Raw genomic sequence first — 16,661 nt, forward strand, 5'->3', positions numbered from 1 at the left:
AGGGGAAATGGTATATTCTTGTTGTAGTAATTGAAACTTGGCTGTGATCAAATACCGACGATAAAGTGATGACTAATGGTTAACGAAAATGGCTGGAGTCGGAAATTGATGAATTAGACATTAGACAATGACAATCGTGAAAATTCGAAAAAAAATATATAATTAAAGCTCGTAAGCTAGATTCGCGTAATCAAAGTAATTTAATCCTTATTTACGCAGAAAATAGATGTCTCTAGAAAAAAAAAAAGCATTTTTAATGGCACATTAAAGTCGGCAACGCAATGGCTTTTATGACCTACGTCGAGCGTGTTTGTCGAACTTAGCTCCAAACGCGGGTAAACGTGCGCAAGAATACGAGTATATATATAACAGAATACGCTGAGACGTAAATAAACACCAAGAGAGCATTATATCGCGCATACTTGCACTTAAATAAATACGATACAATATAAACTACTTTATAATATAAATAACATGACACGTAACGTCAAGCAATTAAAATCCCATCATATTTTCGGAAAAATTGTACGCAATCGGATTAACCAAGTCAAATGTGAATCGCATTCGTTGCAAGTATTCCTCTCGACATTTTTCCCATATTCTCTCGTTACGTGTTCGCTATCAACGTGAATGACAATCGCGACTTCTCAGATTCGTCCCGTTTCTCGCAGACGGAATCTTCCTAACCGGGCGCTCGCTGCAACAAACGGATCTCTTTTTGTTCCGCGTACACAAAGCTGCAACGCACACGTGATGTTGTTTGTGATATGCAAGCAAGAACGGCGTTGCTCGACACGTGAAAGTCCCCCCAATATCGCGCCTTATCGTTACCACTCGCGGAATATGTGTCGTCTCCGTGTATGATTCACGCTCGCGTTCCGCCAGTGCGCGATACGGAGAATCGTCCCTTATGCCATCACCAGCTTAATATATTTTCGTGCCAACCGGCAGTGTCCGTAAAGCTTGTTTCACAAGACGCACGTCTTCGGTGCTCTCCTTTGTGTTAACGACTTTGTAAATTACGAAACTATGAGTTATACTGACGCTAGCAACCATTTTTCTCTATATCAGCGGCTCACAATCTGCGACGAAGGGAGGGAAAAAGGGGCTATATCATTCTTTCATAACGACTCAGTGTGTTTGTTCTCTATATATTTGTATCTTTTATTATCTTATATTACTATCATGCAAGGTTTCAGACTCATTTTAGTGAAACTGAGCGAAGAGTCTCTAGGCGGTTTTTATATTTTAATATTTTCGTGAGAGAGAGAGGCGAAATTTTAATATATTTATGATATAAGAGCCACACGTGTGTCTGTTATCGCATGTTGTAAAGTTGCTTATCACAGCTAGGCTTCCAGCGCGACAATTCTACGCGATAGCAGATACTGACTAGAATTTTGCTACGACTTTTTACGATTGTACAACAGGTTAGCGCGACGCGATTATGGAAGGGTTGAGCTAAAATGCCGTGATATCTTTATACGTGACGATGAAAATACATAATCTTTCGTTAGCCCACGAGTTGTTTCGAGGATACACGCATTATAACGAGGCCGTGCACTCGCGTCTCCAGCCGCGTCGTTATAAAGTCGTTCCGTATAAAAGCATCTACACATCACGCCAGGGATCGATAGACTCGAGGACTTTTATCACCGAGATAAATTGCGTTTGCATAAGGAGGAGAGTTTACGTGGCGTTACGTAGTGCTGGTAAATGAGCGAATTGCGAGATACGTAAGGAAGCCAGAAATATACCTGCGATAAAAAAGATCTACTGAGGGGTTAAATTTAACATCCTGATGCAAATTAATAAGAAAAAGAGAACGATAAATAAATAAATAATGTTAAATGTTATTGTACACAAGAATTATAAATAATAAATTATTGTTATAAATAATTTAATTTAATATAATAATTTGATATAATAATAATTTAATAATTAAATTATATAATAATTTGTTATAATAATTTAATAATTTATATAATTTTATATTTTAATAATTTTATTTTATTGTAAATAATAAATTACACAATTGTACACAATAATTATAAATAATAAATTATAATAACAAATTATTATTTTAGAATTATTTAACTTCTCTTGCGATAAACCTTTCTCATTGAGCGCGACAATTAAGCAAACTGTTGACTTTCGCGAGATCTATTTGTCTTCGTTAACGAGCGCCATGTGCATAATAGTAAGACGGTAATGCTTAATCAAATTTATAATACGTGCTACGTTTGCGAGCCAGTCTGTCTTTGAGCTCTTCAACAATATGAAACTCGCCCGCTGAAACTGTTTGATTAGAGGTCTTCTTAATTAAAGACACTTATTCCCTAACGCCATTCTTTTATGTCGCCGTTATCTTCAAAGACAATCCGTTTCTATAGGACGAAAGCTGCAGCATTAAGAGATATCGATTATCGCGTTCTTAGTGAGATATCCATCTTTTAATTAAATTTTTCAAACGTACAAAGATCGATATCAATCATAAAGGCATACGTTTATTTAACAGACTTTATTTAATTCGCTGTAAAATGTATTGTAATATTATTAGTAACGTCGCGAAACTTCATGACGTCGAGATGAGAATAGGGAAGACTGAGACAGTTCGTCTGGGGTCCAATTTCGACACGACTGAGTCAGCCTGTATAGAAGGGTAGAATATCTCTGTGTGGGGAAGCAAACTGTACCGTCTACTTCGGTTGTTACCCTGGCCATCGACCGTCTGGCCAACCGCCGCGTCCTGGGGCAAGGACCTTCACTCGTCGTATATTCCACCCGACCGTGTCCCCACGTCTCATGATAAAAATGTTACGTCGTAGATGCAAGTTCGATTTAACGGTTTATAATACAAGCTGGGATGTAAGGCGTTTTATACACTGTAAAATAATTAGAGAAACTGAACGCATCGCGAATTAGTCGCGATTAATCGTGTTTATGATTTAAAAAAAAAAAAAATGCTCAGATATTTTGAATTAATAATTTATATTTGACGGATCTTGTTGTCAAGCATGCGGTACATTATGCATATTTTATTGCGAAAACAGACAGTGGCGAGAATGCAGCAACGCTGCTAATTAAAATTAGAGCAAAAGCGGGATGCGCTCTAATGTTGTCATATTTATTCCAACCACCTGTTCGTTTCTTCTCTATCTCCATTCTCTAGAGAATGAAATCATCCTCCTCGATATCTCTTTTTCCCTCATTTTATCGGCTTGTTTATCAGAGATCGCGAGTTTTTCATAATATATAACGATATATCCTACATTGATATAAAAAATCGTGATTTATTTCAGTTATTTTTATGATTTAAGATTTCATGTAAAAATTAATGAATAAAAATTAGAAAAAAATTACGCAATTTAAATACTTTCGTTGATCTGGCACACTTATCATAAAAAATCAAATTCAAAAATATGACATAATTAAGTGCTAATTTATTGCTTTAATCACAATCAATTTTTTTAACAAAGATAATTTGAAAAAAAAAACAGAAATATAAACACATATTTCTTATATTATTCACTTTTCCATTATCATAATTCAATTTCAAAGATAAAAATTAACATATTATAACTTGATATAAACGCTACATGTTATTATTTGCTCTGGTCATTACAAATATAAAATTAAATGTATATTAAGATAAGCATTTTTATAATTGCTATGTGTTTACGAATGTGATGTGATTACGAAAAATGGCGATTATTTTAAATTTAATTGAGAAGGTCAATGTACTATGAGCCATACGTAACTGACGCGTCGAATATGCGAATTATTTCAAGACACTATTGGCATCGAAGAAAAGGACTATAACAATGGAATTTATTCTCTAAGAAAATATTCCGAGAGAGAACGGTTACCGTTGCTTCCACGCCTTACAACGACTATTTCGTAGCCGACATGACAACGCAGTTTTACAGCTTCATCGGCACAGCGCTAAAAAATACGGAAAGAAATCTATCGCGCTCCCTGAAGCCATCTGTTACGACAGACATTCCGCAGCTCGCGCTACCATGGACAAATACAATTGCATTATATTATATGAATATGTGAAATAATCGCTTTTAAATTCAATTTAATTACACAGTGAAATACATATTTTGCAAAAATTATATGTAATTAGGAAGTCGTTACGTATTGATACATTCATATGTTGCTTTCGGATTGGATATGATTTGGTACTTTATTTTATTACGCAAAAATCTGACCGACTAAAATTATTCAGATAATACATAAACGCTTTATAATTATTTCACATATTATCATTTAATGATATAAAATACTTCAGAAAGTTTGTGAAATTCGCACGGATTCGCCGGCTTCCTGAAGATATTTAATCACATACATTGCCGAAACGTGCAAACATTTCGCGCGTGCCTCGTAAATTAACGCATTTCGCCACGTTTGCTAAGAATTCTGTCGGTTTCCGATATTCAAATCTGCCCGGTTATCAAAATGCGACAACATTCCGATCGAAAAACATCAACAAAAGTGGAACGTCTTAGAAAGTAACACGCTCGAAAAGTGACGCAATATACTACTTGGAACGTTTTTTATCGGTCGACCGAATTCTACATTTTTGTGGATACTTCGTCATTCCTCGAGCATGTAATGCGGGCGTCAAAATATCCATCCGAAATACCAACGAAAGTAGATCATCGCGACACGTGCGTTCCTTTGTAGAACGCGGAACGGTGTTTTTTGTTTTTAAATCCGTCACACGTACGGTTCGCGCGCACATTCATTTGCATCAGACAATATCGATAATCACATGACTAAATTATTAGTATGAAGTAATTTGATCATAAAACGACTATTTAAAGCCGCGCAATTTTTTTTTAAAGTATGATTGCGAGTATCTGTGTGTTACACAATCGCAAAGGTATAAAAATATAAAATGCAGAGGGGAAAAAAAAGAGAGACACCCCGAACATGAAATAATGCAACAGAAGATTCCAGATGAGATGCTGGGCAATCGATTTTCTTTAATTATCTAGCGAGTGCTAGTACGAGACGAGATATGACGTCGAATTATTTAGTGGCTTTTAGATAGTAAGGAACTGATAATCTCCGATTCCCACCACGATCGCTTTTATCGGGAATTATACTAACGGAAAATGATAGTGTGAGACCTTTGAAAAGTACTCCGAATAAGATTATAGTTGCTAAACATTAAATATATGCTCGAGGAATAAAAACGGCTTTAGCTACTTATGCATATTGATTTTTATGTAAAAATAACTATTACCTACTAGTTAAAATGTATAATTAATTAGTACTTAACAACTGCTCTGATTTATATTACGGTATTAATGCTTCACATATTCCATCTCGTGTTCAAAATTTATATAAAACTTTTAATTAATATCTAACTCTCTTCAGGAAAAGTATATAATCTTTCAGTAAATAAATAAAATAAAGTATTACTCGAGCAGTATTACCATCGAGATATTAACCATGTCACAGAACGGATGCTTTTGTATGCATTTAATTGCGTAACACAACACGAGCACAATCCCTATTCGCGAGTGCCGGTCTGCCGATTCAATCCAGCAAACATCGACAAAGCTTTATCAGGGCGCTCCCAGTAAACGGCACCGCTATACCTTAATAAGGCACAGTCGCACAGTTCAATTCCCGTGAAATCAAACATCCTGGAAGCGGAGGAAATCGATATCGATCGTATTCTCGTTGGCACTAGTAAAAATTGAACGCGTAATTTGCCGAGTTTGAGCAGCAGAGTCGACCTGGCGGACTGCTTTTATCCTTTTCGCGAATGCGGCAGCGACGCGCTGAAAATCGCGGGGTCGTGAGAAAGGCTGGTGGATATAAAGGAAATGAGGTATCCCGTGCAGAGAACGGGCTGGCTATCCGCGAAGATGCGGGAGGCAGAAAAGGAAGGAAGGAAGAAAGGGGGAAGGAAGAGATCGCGCGCGGGGGTATCTGCTTCTGGTCGGGGAGATCCGGTCCTCTGGGATAATGGAATTCCTTTCTCCTCTCGAGGCTCAGCACTGACGAGGGTGGTCTACCCATCGAAGATCTCGAAAATAAAACCGGGTACTACGGAACGAACGCTGGATTTCAATCAACGTCGATCCTGCCTCCTCGTGCTTTTCTCTCCTCGCGAGCGGATCCGCCGCCGCCTCCTCTCGTAGCGCGAAGCGTGAATTAACGTCTAACTCCTCTCATGCGAAATTCAATTATGCCACGAGTACCTGCACGAGGGGGAAGGGGGGGGGGATACATTTCTTTTTCTACGCTCCAACGATGATGTGATATAGCTGTTCGAGCGTGCACAAAAACAGCGAGATCTACTACCATTTTTATTAAACAGGTGCAAATTTATTCTATATATTATTCCAAGAGCCCCGTCTTTCTCCCTGAGAGAGAGAGAGAGAGAGAGAGAGAGAGAGAGTGTGGCAGCTCATCCTTTTTTAAATATCTCGTGATCAGCGATACGCGAAAAACGGCAGTTTTCGTTGAATTCCGTGTTTCTCAATTCACATTCCACATTCGTTTCGTCGTAAATATCGTGAATATTAATTAATTAATGTAACGGTACTGTCAATAGTAAATAGCTATTGAATATAAATGACAAATTACTTACATAGACGAGGGGAACATGTAACATCTTTCGCGAATTATTAAAAAAAAAAACCGATACATCGCTTTTACAAGTTTTAAACTCTTAAACTGTATTGTTTTTCAATCTTCAATGCATTCCGCAAATAAAGTTCGAGTTCAGAACTTTCCGCGGTATTAATGAATATTTTCGTGCTGACACAAGTTCGCGTGAAAACAGTTGCCAGGTTAAATGTGCTGTCATGATTTATAGGTATCGTTTATAATACTTTTCTGTGAGACTTGAGGATTATAAATGGATTACTCTATCGCTATATAAATACCTAGCTCTCTACATGGTCAAAATGAAGATATCTCGAATTTGCATTACAAAGATAAGTTAAATATCAAATAAAATAATAATTACGATTAAATCTCGAGAGGAAAATAAACGGAGCACGATGAAGTTTATGCTCAATCGCGAGGTATTTTCAGAGTAACACACGATCCAGCGGATTCCATAAATACACCTACAATCACAGATCGGAATCTCGGAGGAACGTTATAAATTTTCCCGGCTCGCCCTTGATCTCCAGCGAATCAGAGTTTTGTTGGTTTTACGAATCGAATTTTTTAGCCATGAGGAATTTCAAGACGAAGAACAGGGAAGTAATGGCAGCGCCGCGGTAAGAAACCGCGATCGGGTAAGAGGTTCAAGTGCGCACTCAAGACAAGTGGAAGGATGGAAGGCGCGATTCAACAGAAGTTTCAAAGAGCGACGACAAAGTGAGAAGGCAAACTTAAGCGCGGAAAGTCGGGGTGCTCCGAGGGAATTTTCAAAGGTCACTTTAGGGAAAAACGAGGGATCGTATAACATCTCTTTTTTTCACTCCGTCGTTATGCTTGAAATTTTTACGCTAAACTTTATACTTGCCAAACTCATTAGTTAGAACCGTGACAAGTTAAGTTAATGCGTTGAAAAATCGTAAGAGAGAAAGGAGCAATGACGTATCACTTTATATAACTATTCTTATTAGATAATATAAAGAAGATTTTGCAAAAGATCATTGAAAAGATACGAACATCTCTTATCAATCTCCCATGGTTGTTTATATTTTTCTTTTCATTTGATCATCAAGGCATACACGTTAAGAAACGGTGCGCTTCACCTTCGTTACGAGTCAGTTTCTTTTTCCGTCTTAGATGGAGTTTCATCTTGATTCGTATGAACGTGCATCGCCACGTAATCGGAATTTCCTTTCACCGTGGACGAGAACCTGTTACACGGGCTTTTTTTGTCGTTATGTCTTTATATCATTACGCAACCGCCAGCGACATCAGTAGCGATAATTTCGGAAAAGTCTTAAAAATCTGTGGACTACGTAGTATACATACGTACTAGTTGGTACGAAAATCTATCGGGCGTGAAGACCGCATTTGCCTATCGCCGATCGTATACGGCCGAACGGGTAAACCAGCTACTTAAATTACTTTCAAATGTGACATTTCTACATTAAATTTTCAACTTTCCGTCACGGATCACCGAGCAGCATCCTTACAATCATTACGATTTCCTTTTCGTGTTGCACGTATGGCTATAGAGATTTTTATATCGAAATTCTGCAAAGCGAAATAAAATCTCGCCTTATAATGTCAACACGATTGAAAAGTTACGTATTAATCCTATGCAGAAATTAGAAAGTTAATTTAATCCCGTAATACACTCATAATAATAACCATCATCTCGATAGTTATTATTATGAAATATCTATCTGATATATATATATATATATATATATATAATTCGTTTATCAATTATCTGGATGCTGCCTCGTGCGCGCTAAGCTTGCGAAGAAATACTAGGAAAGCAGCCTCCTCGAAGATAATTGAGCGCATCACTATAACGCGTATGCACATTCCAAGGGTTAATTATATGTCACAAAAACATCTCATCCACTTTTACGATAATTCGCCTCGTGTTAACGCGTTTCTGTCTTACGACGTGCCAGACGTCGTTGCAGGCATCTCTGCGCCTCTCTTATCCGCGCCCCCTTCGCCGTAATCAATTCGACGTACTAACGAAGTTTCACAGCGCGATACATTGACTCCGAGATTAACGTCGCGTATTGCAACATCACGCTAGATATCAGCACCGCACCACGCTCCCTCTCCCCCCTGCGTTAAATACGCCGAAGGCGTCTGCTGTTAGAGGTACGACAGCATTATCACCTACGTACACACGCGGGCGCGCATAAATGCGCGGTTACAGGCGCCATATGCTCGCGACCATAGATAAACGTAAGCGCAACGTGGTATTTATACGTATTCACGCGTGCACACACGCGTACGTACGACCTACTCGCTGTCGCTTCGCTTTACGAGGGTTCACGCGCGCACTCGTGATGTTTACGACCGAACGGAACCATCGCGCAATTCACCGTGATTTAATTTCTGCGCACCACCCTGTGTTCCAATCCAAAAGTTCTTCCGGAAAATACAACGCCCCGGAACATCCCCGTTGCACGCGCGATATTCTTCCTGTACGGTCGGTGAGCTTTAGCGGCTGTTGCCCCGACATGGTCACAGAGAGGAAAAATTGCTACGAGTATCGCAGCAATTTCACAATATTACATCAAAGTAGATTGAATTTTGAAAGATTTTTGTCTCGGCAAAATAATGTTGAAAAATAATGATTATTCTTATTTTCTGAGCCTTTATAATATTTTCTTATCAGTTTTTTTTTTTTTTCTTAGTTTTAATACATATGTAAAAGATGTAAAATCAAAAATATACATATTTTGGATGAAAATTACGTTGCCTTCAATAATTAGATTTCAGTGAGATAGCAGAATAGGAAATACTCGAAGGGATTACTTAATCATAATTTAAGTGTCTACGGAGAAATTTGCGTTGTGCGAAAGGACTTGCAAACTCGCAATTACCAGATGTGTATGCATAGAGTCTTCAGAGAATAACTATATACTATACACCTATTTCAAATATTAAAAAAAAAACATTATCAAACGTTATTAGCAAATTAGTTTTTTTTTTCATCAGAGGCATATCAACAGAAGAGTTGAAAAAGATTTTTGATAACAAGGATTAGACGAGTTAAGGGTCGTGGAAATCACATCTTTTATGAAAAAAGAGTAATTTGCTAATAATGTTGATAATGTTTGATAAATGTTTTTTTTAATATTTGAAAAAGATGTATAGTTACTTTCCGAACACATACACATGCTGTATTACAACATATATAAAAAATGCATCTCTGAAAAGATTGATAATACTATGTCAAAGAGTTTCGACTTTACTTAAGTTTTACATATATCTTCTAAATATGAATAGAAAATAGCTCTTTTCCCTTTGATTGCAAGTAGAGTGACTCGCTATTGTAGCTGAAGATTTAAGAGATGACTGTGCACTACGATCGGTCTTTTTTAGAATCACAGCAGCAACATTATACGAAGATTATAGCCAAGAGTCGAGAGAAAAGATTTACTCGGTCTAGAGATCGGGATCGACTTATAGAACGGCCTTTATTCAGCAATTTCGGTAAGTTCGGGGTTTGGCTGGCAGCGTTACCATTTATACCACCGCCTTCCAAAAACGCACTAAGCAAGGTGCAGATACTCTTTTCTTTTCGATGACGCGTATATTTTATCGGGAATAAAATGGACCGTGGCCAAAAGCAAGACGCGTACGCAGACATTGCTGAGAAAAACCATAACGATTGCCGCATTTCATTCTTACAAGATCGTATAAACGGTGATTTAAATTATCGAAAGTAGTACGAGCATTAACGAAATCACACTCCGTAAGTATAATTTATTTTTGGAACAAAAACGGAAAAATTAAGATAACATTAATACACGCATTTCGCACATGGCGACAAAAATTTGCGACTGCGTTTTAATTTGTAAGACATATACGCCGCCTCGATGTACGTAAAAAATAAATCGATACGATATCGATGCGCCACGCGGCGATAGAGGATGGCAAATGGGAAATTTTAATTTAAACCAGGAAGCGGAGGCTACGCACCTGGAAACAGAGTACAATGGTGCATTGTCCGCGCGCGAGCGTCGGGTTTAATCACGGATGTGCCCGCCTTTGTCAATTTCCATAGTTCGATTCCGAGCTATCTGCTCGCCCACGGTCTCGGTCGTACGTCGATGCATCTGGAACGTGTCCCATCGCATCCGGCCTATATCATACACGCGCCTCCAAAGAAATGTGAGCCATTAAATACCGTGTAACGCGCGGATCTTACGTAACGCTAATACAACTGCGATCGCTGTCACGCGATTTTTCCTTAAAGCAAATTAGCGGCATGCATAAAAATAAAACTTCCCGTCTTGATTTTCATTTCGAACTAGATTCTAATATAGAAAATTATTTCATTTCAAATATAAAAGTAAATACGTGAAACTCTTGAGGAATTTTATACACGTATTCTCTCTCTTACACTATGCTTTATTTTATATTGTATCTGATTTTGCATGGCACAGAGCTAGAGTCGCGGGAAGAAATCTTTAAATGTAAGCAAAAGTTATTTATACAATGTGAAAGAGAAACAAAAATAATTATACGATTCGCGAAATAATTTGTACAAAATGTCGACTTAATGAAAAAAGTGTTGCAAGGCAACGATGTTTGGGCATTATTAAACTTGTTTACACGAATTACGTGCACGCGGTGGCCTGAAAAAGAAACTTGATACAACGTCGAAATTTCGTCGATCGTCGGCCCACATAATAACGGTATATACGTATACATTCCACGTGCACGCCTTTATATATACGATAAAACCGGATGGAGAACAACGTGGCGATAAGAAGTACTCGCGTGTGTTAACCGGAGCTACTTTAAGTACGAGCTGATAAGAAGAATAGAACCGATATTTGTGGGTCCCTACCGGTCCCTATGCACGTACGACGAGAAACCTTTTTAAGCGATAAACCTGTTTAGCATTCAAAACTATACAAGGGATATTATATTGAAGCATAAAAAAATACTTTCCCCATATAAAATTAAGTTGTATAAAAATTTAAAAAAAAATTAAATGCGCCCCATAAAAAAAATGCGCAATCCTCGTAGCATCGCTTGTGCAGAATATAGGAAATGTTCTATTACATTTCGTGAGATATCGCAGGCTGCAAACTTTGAGGAAGTTTCAAAACAGCCATTTCGACAGCACCGCCAATAACAAGTGCGCTCAGAATCCTTAATTTGCTACCAAGTTTTACGATTCAAAGCACACACGTATATGTGAAACTCGTACAGTATATCAGGTGCTGAAACACGCAGCTTTACCAGGTCACCCGAAAAGATCGAAGGGAAAACTTGGAGTCTAATTCTCGACGAGTCCATTTGATGAGAATAGACGTGTTGTTGTAGAAACGAGGGAGAATTCACGGTATTACGAGAACGAAGCCGTACGTGTATCGCGCGCGTAAGAGACGTCGAAGCGGAATCCCAATCCTACGCACTGATATATAACATCTCGATCGATATCAACGGGTCGCGCAGGTAGCTTTGTTCGCGATTTTTTCTTTTTCCGAGTCCTGACGGACAGATCAAAAACCCCTCTTGCGAAATCGCGGAGCGTGACGAAGATAAGATAACGATGACGAATCTACGGCTTACATAAAGTATTCCTCGATATAAATCTAAGATTCATCGCAGTCGTCACGAGATAATCAAGATCAAGAACCCGAAATTAATCCGCGCATTTCGAACAATCGCGTTGTTTTGCGTCTGAGAATTACGCGAGGAAGAAAATTTAATCAATCAACTGTGATAAAAGTGACACACGCAACTTAGACAAGCGATCGATAACGGAGTGAAAAATTTCTGCGTCATCGAAAAAAATTCGAGGACCCTTCGAATCGCGTTCGCGCGGAAGATGAGAAGTTGTCGGAATCGCATCGCATATTCCGTTGAAAGTATCAAGAGCTACGTGAGAACAGAAGTCACGTTCCATACGCGATTATCACACCGGTCGAGTTTTATGAACCGTATGTAACGTTATAGCAGGCTATCGGCGAAATCCGATCGTGGTATATTAATTACGCACTGCGAAGTATTTTTTTTCTTTTTTTTATATGACTCGACCCGGCGAGAAATAGACGAGCGCGATAAAAACGAGAGCTACTGTACAATTGCATGCGTCATGCGCGACGATAACGTTCGACGAACAGACCGTAAGGAAAATTATTTCGAATACATGTATATTTATATCCTGTTAGAATCCCGGATTCCATTCTGCGTTTCCGTAAAGTCTTTCAAACGAAGTGTGAAACACTAGTATAATAATTGGTAATACTTAGTAATAATTAGTGTTGACTGAAATATTAACGAATATAATAAAAAGCGACTCTACATAACCGAGCATTGTATATACTAACAAATGATGGGAAGTTTCCCATAGTCCATATGTGTGTGTGTGTGTGTGAAAGGGTTGATGTTATCTTCTATTGTGCGCGGAAACTCGGATACGTTCGAAATATGAAATAAAATGCGCGACCGAGATTATTAAAATTATTAAAAATCAATCGTAATAATAAAAAAGATTACATGTAGAATATAATAAAAACTCGAAGAGACTAGTTCAAGAATGTTATTTTCAAATCGATTGCGCGAGAGACGTAAACATGTAATGCGTTATCGAGAGTCAGTATTTGCGAGGCAAAAAGGCGAACTTTTCTTTATCAAAATTTATGACGACGAGCTCATCAATGTTATTGTTGTGACTCAAAACTGTTCAAAGCGCAGTCCACAGCAGATTACAAATTCCTAAAACTACGTAACATTGCGATAATGACGGACCAATCATCGTCGAGCGACATAAAATTATTGTGGAAGTGATAGAATTATTATGTAGAAGATAAAAAACTTCTCTTGCGTGTATTTCAATGACATTTATCACATCGCGTCAAGGACGCGAGACAATTAGGCGCGCATTATCACGCGATGTGTGGAACAAAAGAATTTACCAACTCTTTGCCTCGTTTTATATATGTGTATATTTTATGCAACACTTATATTTTTCAACACATTATTATTAGAACATTGAAGATTCAATATACACAGTCCAAATTATATAATGGCTGAATAAAGTCTTAAATAGATACGATAAATATCTTTAACAGTTAATTTCTTTGTACAAATAGCTTGTAGCTATTGTAACGTCGTGATTAGAGATCTAAATTGCATATATGAAAGAGATATCAACGGTCCATAATTATGGTACATAATAAACATGTCGCTATCAACTCCAATTAGCACTACCGTTTTACGCAAATCTTGCTTTGACTATTATTATTATTATTATTAAACAAACATTGCGTGATCTCGTTCTCTGGTTTTTCGAATTCGATATATATCGTGTGGTGTTAATGCGAATAAAAATGCCAGGATTGTAAATATTTCGTTCTCGGTTTTGAATTGATTTAAAGCTAATTTATGAAACGACATTCATCGAATTTATGCCCACGTATGTAAGACCGATCCTTGTCGAACAATAAGTATTTTCCAAGCCTGTCACGGGAGAGACGTGGGAGAGCGAAGGACGAAGCGCCGGGAGGAGCAAAGCGGGAGTTGATAGCGTGCCAGCTGTGCGCAGGAACGGAGGTTAGGTTAGGAATGGCGTTTGGGGGTCGCGGGGTCAACCTCGCGGGATCGAAACGACCCGATGCGCTATCGCGATGCGATGCAATGCGATGCGATGCGATGCGATGCGTGCAAATAGGTCATTCAAGCCAAGCTACTCACCTCGTTGAAGGCCATCTTCTTCGCTATGCTTCCGGATTCGCGGCTGCTTCCGGCACCTCCTTGCCCCACCGCTCCAACAGAAGGATATCCACGCAGGAGGCTGCCGGGCTAGTAGTCCCAGCAGCAATAACAGCAGCAGTAGCAGCTGATCTGGTCAGATGTCCAGAGGGGTTGTTGATCCTCCAAGGAAAAGCGACAGAGCATCGAGATCGCCTACGACACTCGCGACGCAACGTCGACGATAACGTGAACGTAAACGATAACGACGACGACGACGACGACGACGACGACGACGACGAAAACACTCGCGACGACCGACCACCCGTCTGGCAGACGACCTCCGCGAAACACATACGTCACGAAAAAGAATAGCGACCGCGATCACCTTCTCGGGAGGAAATCCCCCACGAGAGCACACTCCGCCGTGTCGCGAGGTCGTTCTTTCTTTTTTCTTTTTTTTTTTTTTTTTTTTTTTTTCGGATAATCCCTTCGGGTAACGCTTCGATCTTTCCTTTTCTTTCCCCTTAGCTGGCGTGAACGAAAATCCGTTGGAATTTAATTTTAAACGTTGCCCGTTTTAAGAGAACTTTGTCTCGAGGCGTGATATAAACTCTCTGTCTCTCTTTCTCTCTCTCTCTCTCTCTCTCTTCCGCACGTTTCTTTTCTCTTTCTCTCGCGAACGCAGTCGCCGCCCGCTCCGAGAAGAATCCACCGTGATACGCAACAGGTTATCGAAAGGCGCATTCACACACATACGCAAATGACATTTGTATACACGCGCCATTCTCATATAACACGCGTACACATTGTACACTCACCGTGCTCGGCGACCACCGTCAAAGATCCCACCAGAAGCGCGCACAGGACGACCAACAGCAGCGGAATCCGCATCGGTCTTTGCCGTCCGTTCGCGCCGTTGAAGAAGCACCACCGTTCTTCCTCGCGCGCCATAGCTGCTTCAATGATGACGATGAGGGGTCCCTCTCTCTCTCTCTCTCTCTTCCGCTTTGAGAAGGGCTTCACGTGAAACTTACACGAGCGTTTCTCGATAAAGAAGCGGCGAGAGCGTGCTCACGACGACGACGACGAAGGGCGAAAAAGGACGGAGGGGGAGACGGACAAAGGCGCGGGTGGCGAAGGGAGAACCGGACGGAAAAGAAGTAGATGGGGAGAGTCCGGGGTTGACTAGAGATTCGAGAAAGAAGGGGGAAAGGGAACGAGAGTGCGCCGTCGCGCGAACGAGTAGCGATCTCTCGCCTCTCGCGCGAGAGTGCCTCCGAAACGTCGTTTTTTGTCACGACTCGCTCACACACGTTCGCGACGCGTCGCACTGCCGATCCGTCGATCCGCTGCCGGGTGGAAGCGCGGCCGATCTGGCATTCCTCAGGTGGGCACCGTTCGCGGGAGCCGCCTCCGGAGCCGCGACGAATTACCAAGAATTCAGCCGCCTTCGGAGGGTTTCGCGCGCCGCTCCGCTTTGCTACGACGACAACGGGGGACAAGGCAGACGCGTTCGCGCAACCTTATCGCGATGCCTGGCGACGTCGACCGGACCCGCGTATCACAACCGATCGTCACCGATCCCTCGATCGTCCGTAACGGTTTCTCGCGGCACTGTTTTCTCTCTCTTTTTTTCTCTTTTCGCGTATTTATATCCGTCGCAGAGGTATCCGCAAACAGACGGGCGCCATGTTGCTTTCTGTAGCAGTCGCCAGCGGAACGGACCGGAATGGCGCGACCGACACGGCACACGGCACAGCTGGTGGCGACGACGGTGGCGTGACACGCCGGGTCGGCGGCGGCGGCGGTGCTGCCGCGCGCGCTCCCCGAACCGGCGGAACACACCGGAAACGGACCGGCCGAATATATGTAATGCGCGCGCGATTCCCGATCGTGCTAGCGACGCGCTTACCACTTCAGATCGCTTCAGTTATGTAAATTTTCATATTAGCGCAATTTCCGACCGTGACAAAATTAATTTCCGAATAACGAATTTTCATACTTGCGCAATTCCCGACACCGTGACATAATTAATTCCCGAGAAACGATGTAGTCTCTTCTTTCAAATAATTACCCCGCCTGCAATGTAAACAGAGAATAGAATTGACAAAAGTTTATGCTAATGACTGTTGCCGCGATCGATTCTCGACGTCTTTTGCTTTGCAAAGAATTTTAATATGTTAATTGATTGACTTTTTCTTGTAGAATTTTAGTACTTACTGCATTCTCTCGTACAATTTAATGTTTAAATGTCGAATAAATGTCGAAAAGAAATATAAAAAGTCGCGACCGAAGGCGACGATGTGCACGTCGTG

General features: G+C 40.3%; 1 protein-coding gene and 1 long non-coding RNA gene across 2 annotated transcripts in view; both read right to left on the reverse strand.

Annotated features, from left to right (window-relative positions):
• The window catches only part of LOC115236014 (serine/threonine-protein kinase 26), an 86,064-nt gene extending 71,259 nt beyond the window's left edge, over positions 1-14,805 (reverse strand). Inside the window, exon 1 of the mRNA XM_029808199.1 lies at positions 14,347-14,805. Within this exon, the coding sequence (XP_029664059.1) occupies positions 14,347-14,361 (15 nt within the window). The 5' untranslated portion in view covers positions 14,362-14,805. The remainder of the gene's footprint in view (positions 1-14,346) is intronic.
• An 828-nt stretch (positions 14,806-15,633) lies between these two features.
• On the reverse strand, positions 15,634-16,661 carry LOC115236015. Its single transcript, XR_003884118.1, has 2 exons — positions 16,567-16,661; positions 15,634-16,425 (listed from the first exon to the last, which is right to left on the reverse strand). It is a non-coding gene; the product is annotated as an uncharacterized LOC115236015 (long non-coding RNA).

Source organism: Formica exsecta, unplaced genomic scaffold, assembly GCF_003651465.1.
Source record: "Formica exsecta isolate Colony F162 unplaced genomic scaffold, ASM365146v1 scaffold238, whole genome shotgun sequence".
Classification (NCBI taxonomy): domain Eukaryota; kingdom Metazoa; phylum Arthropoda; class Insecta; order Hymenoptera; family Formicidae; genus Formica; species Formica exsecta.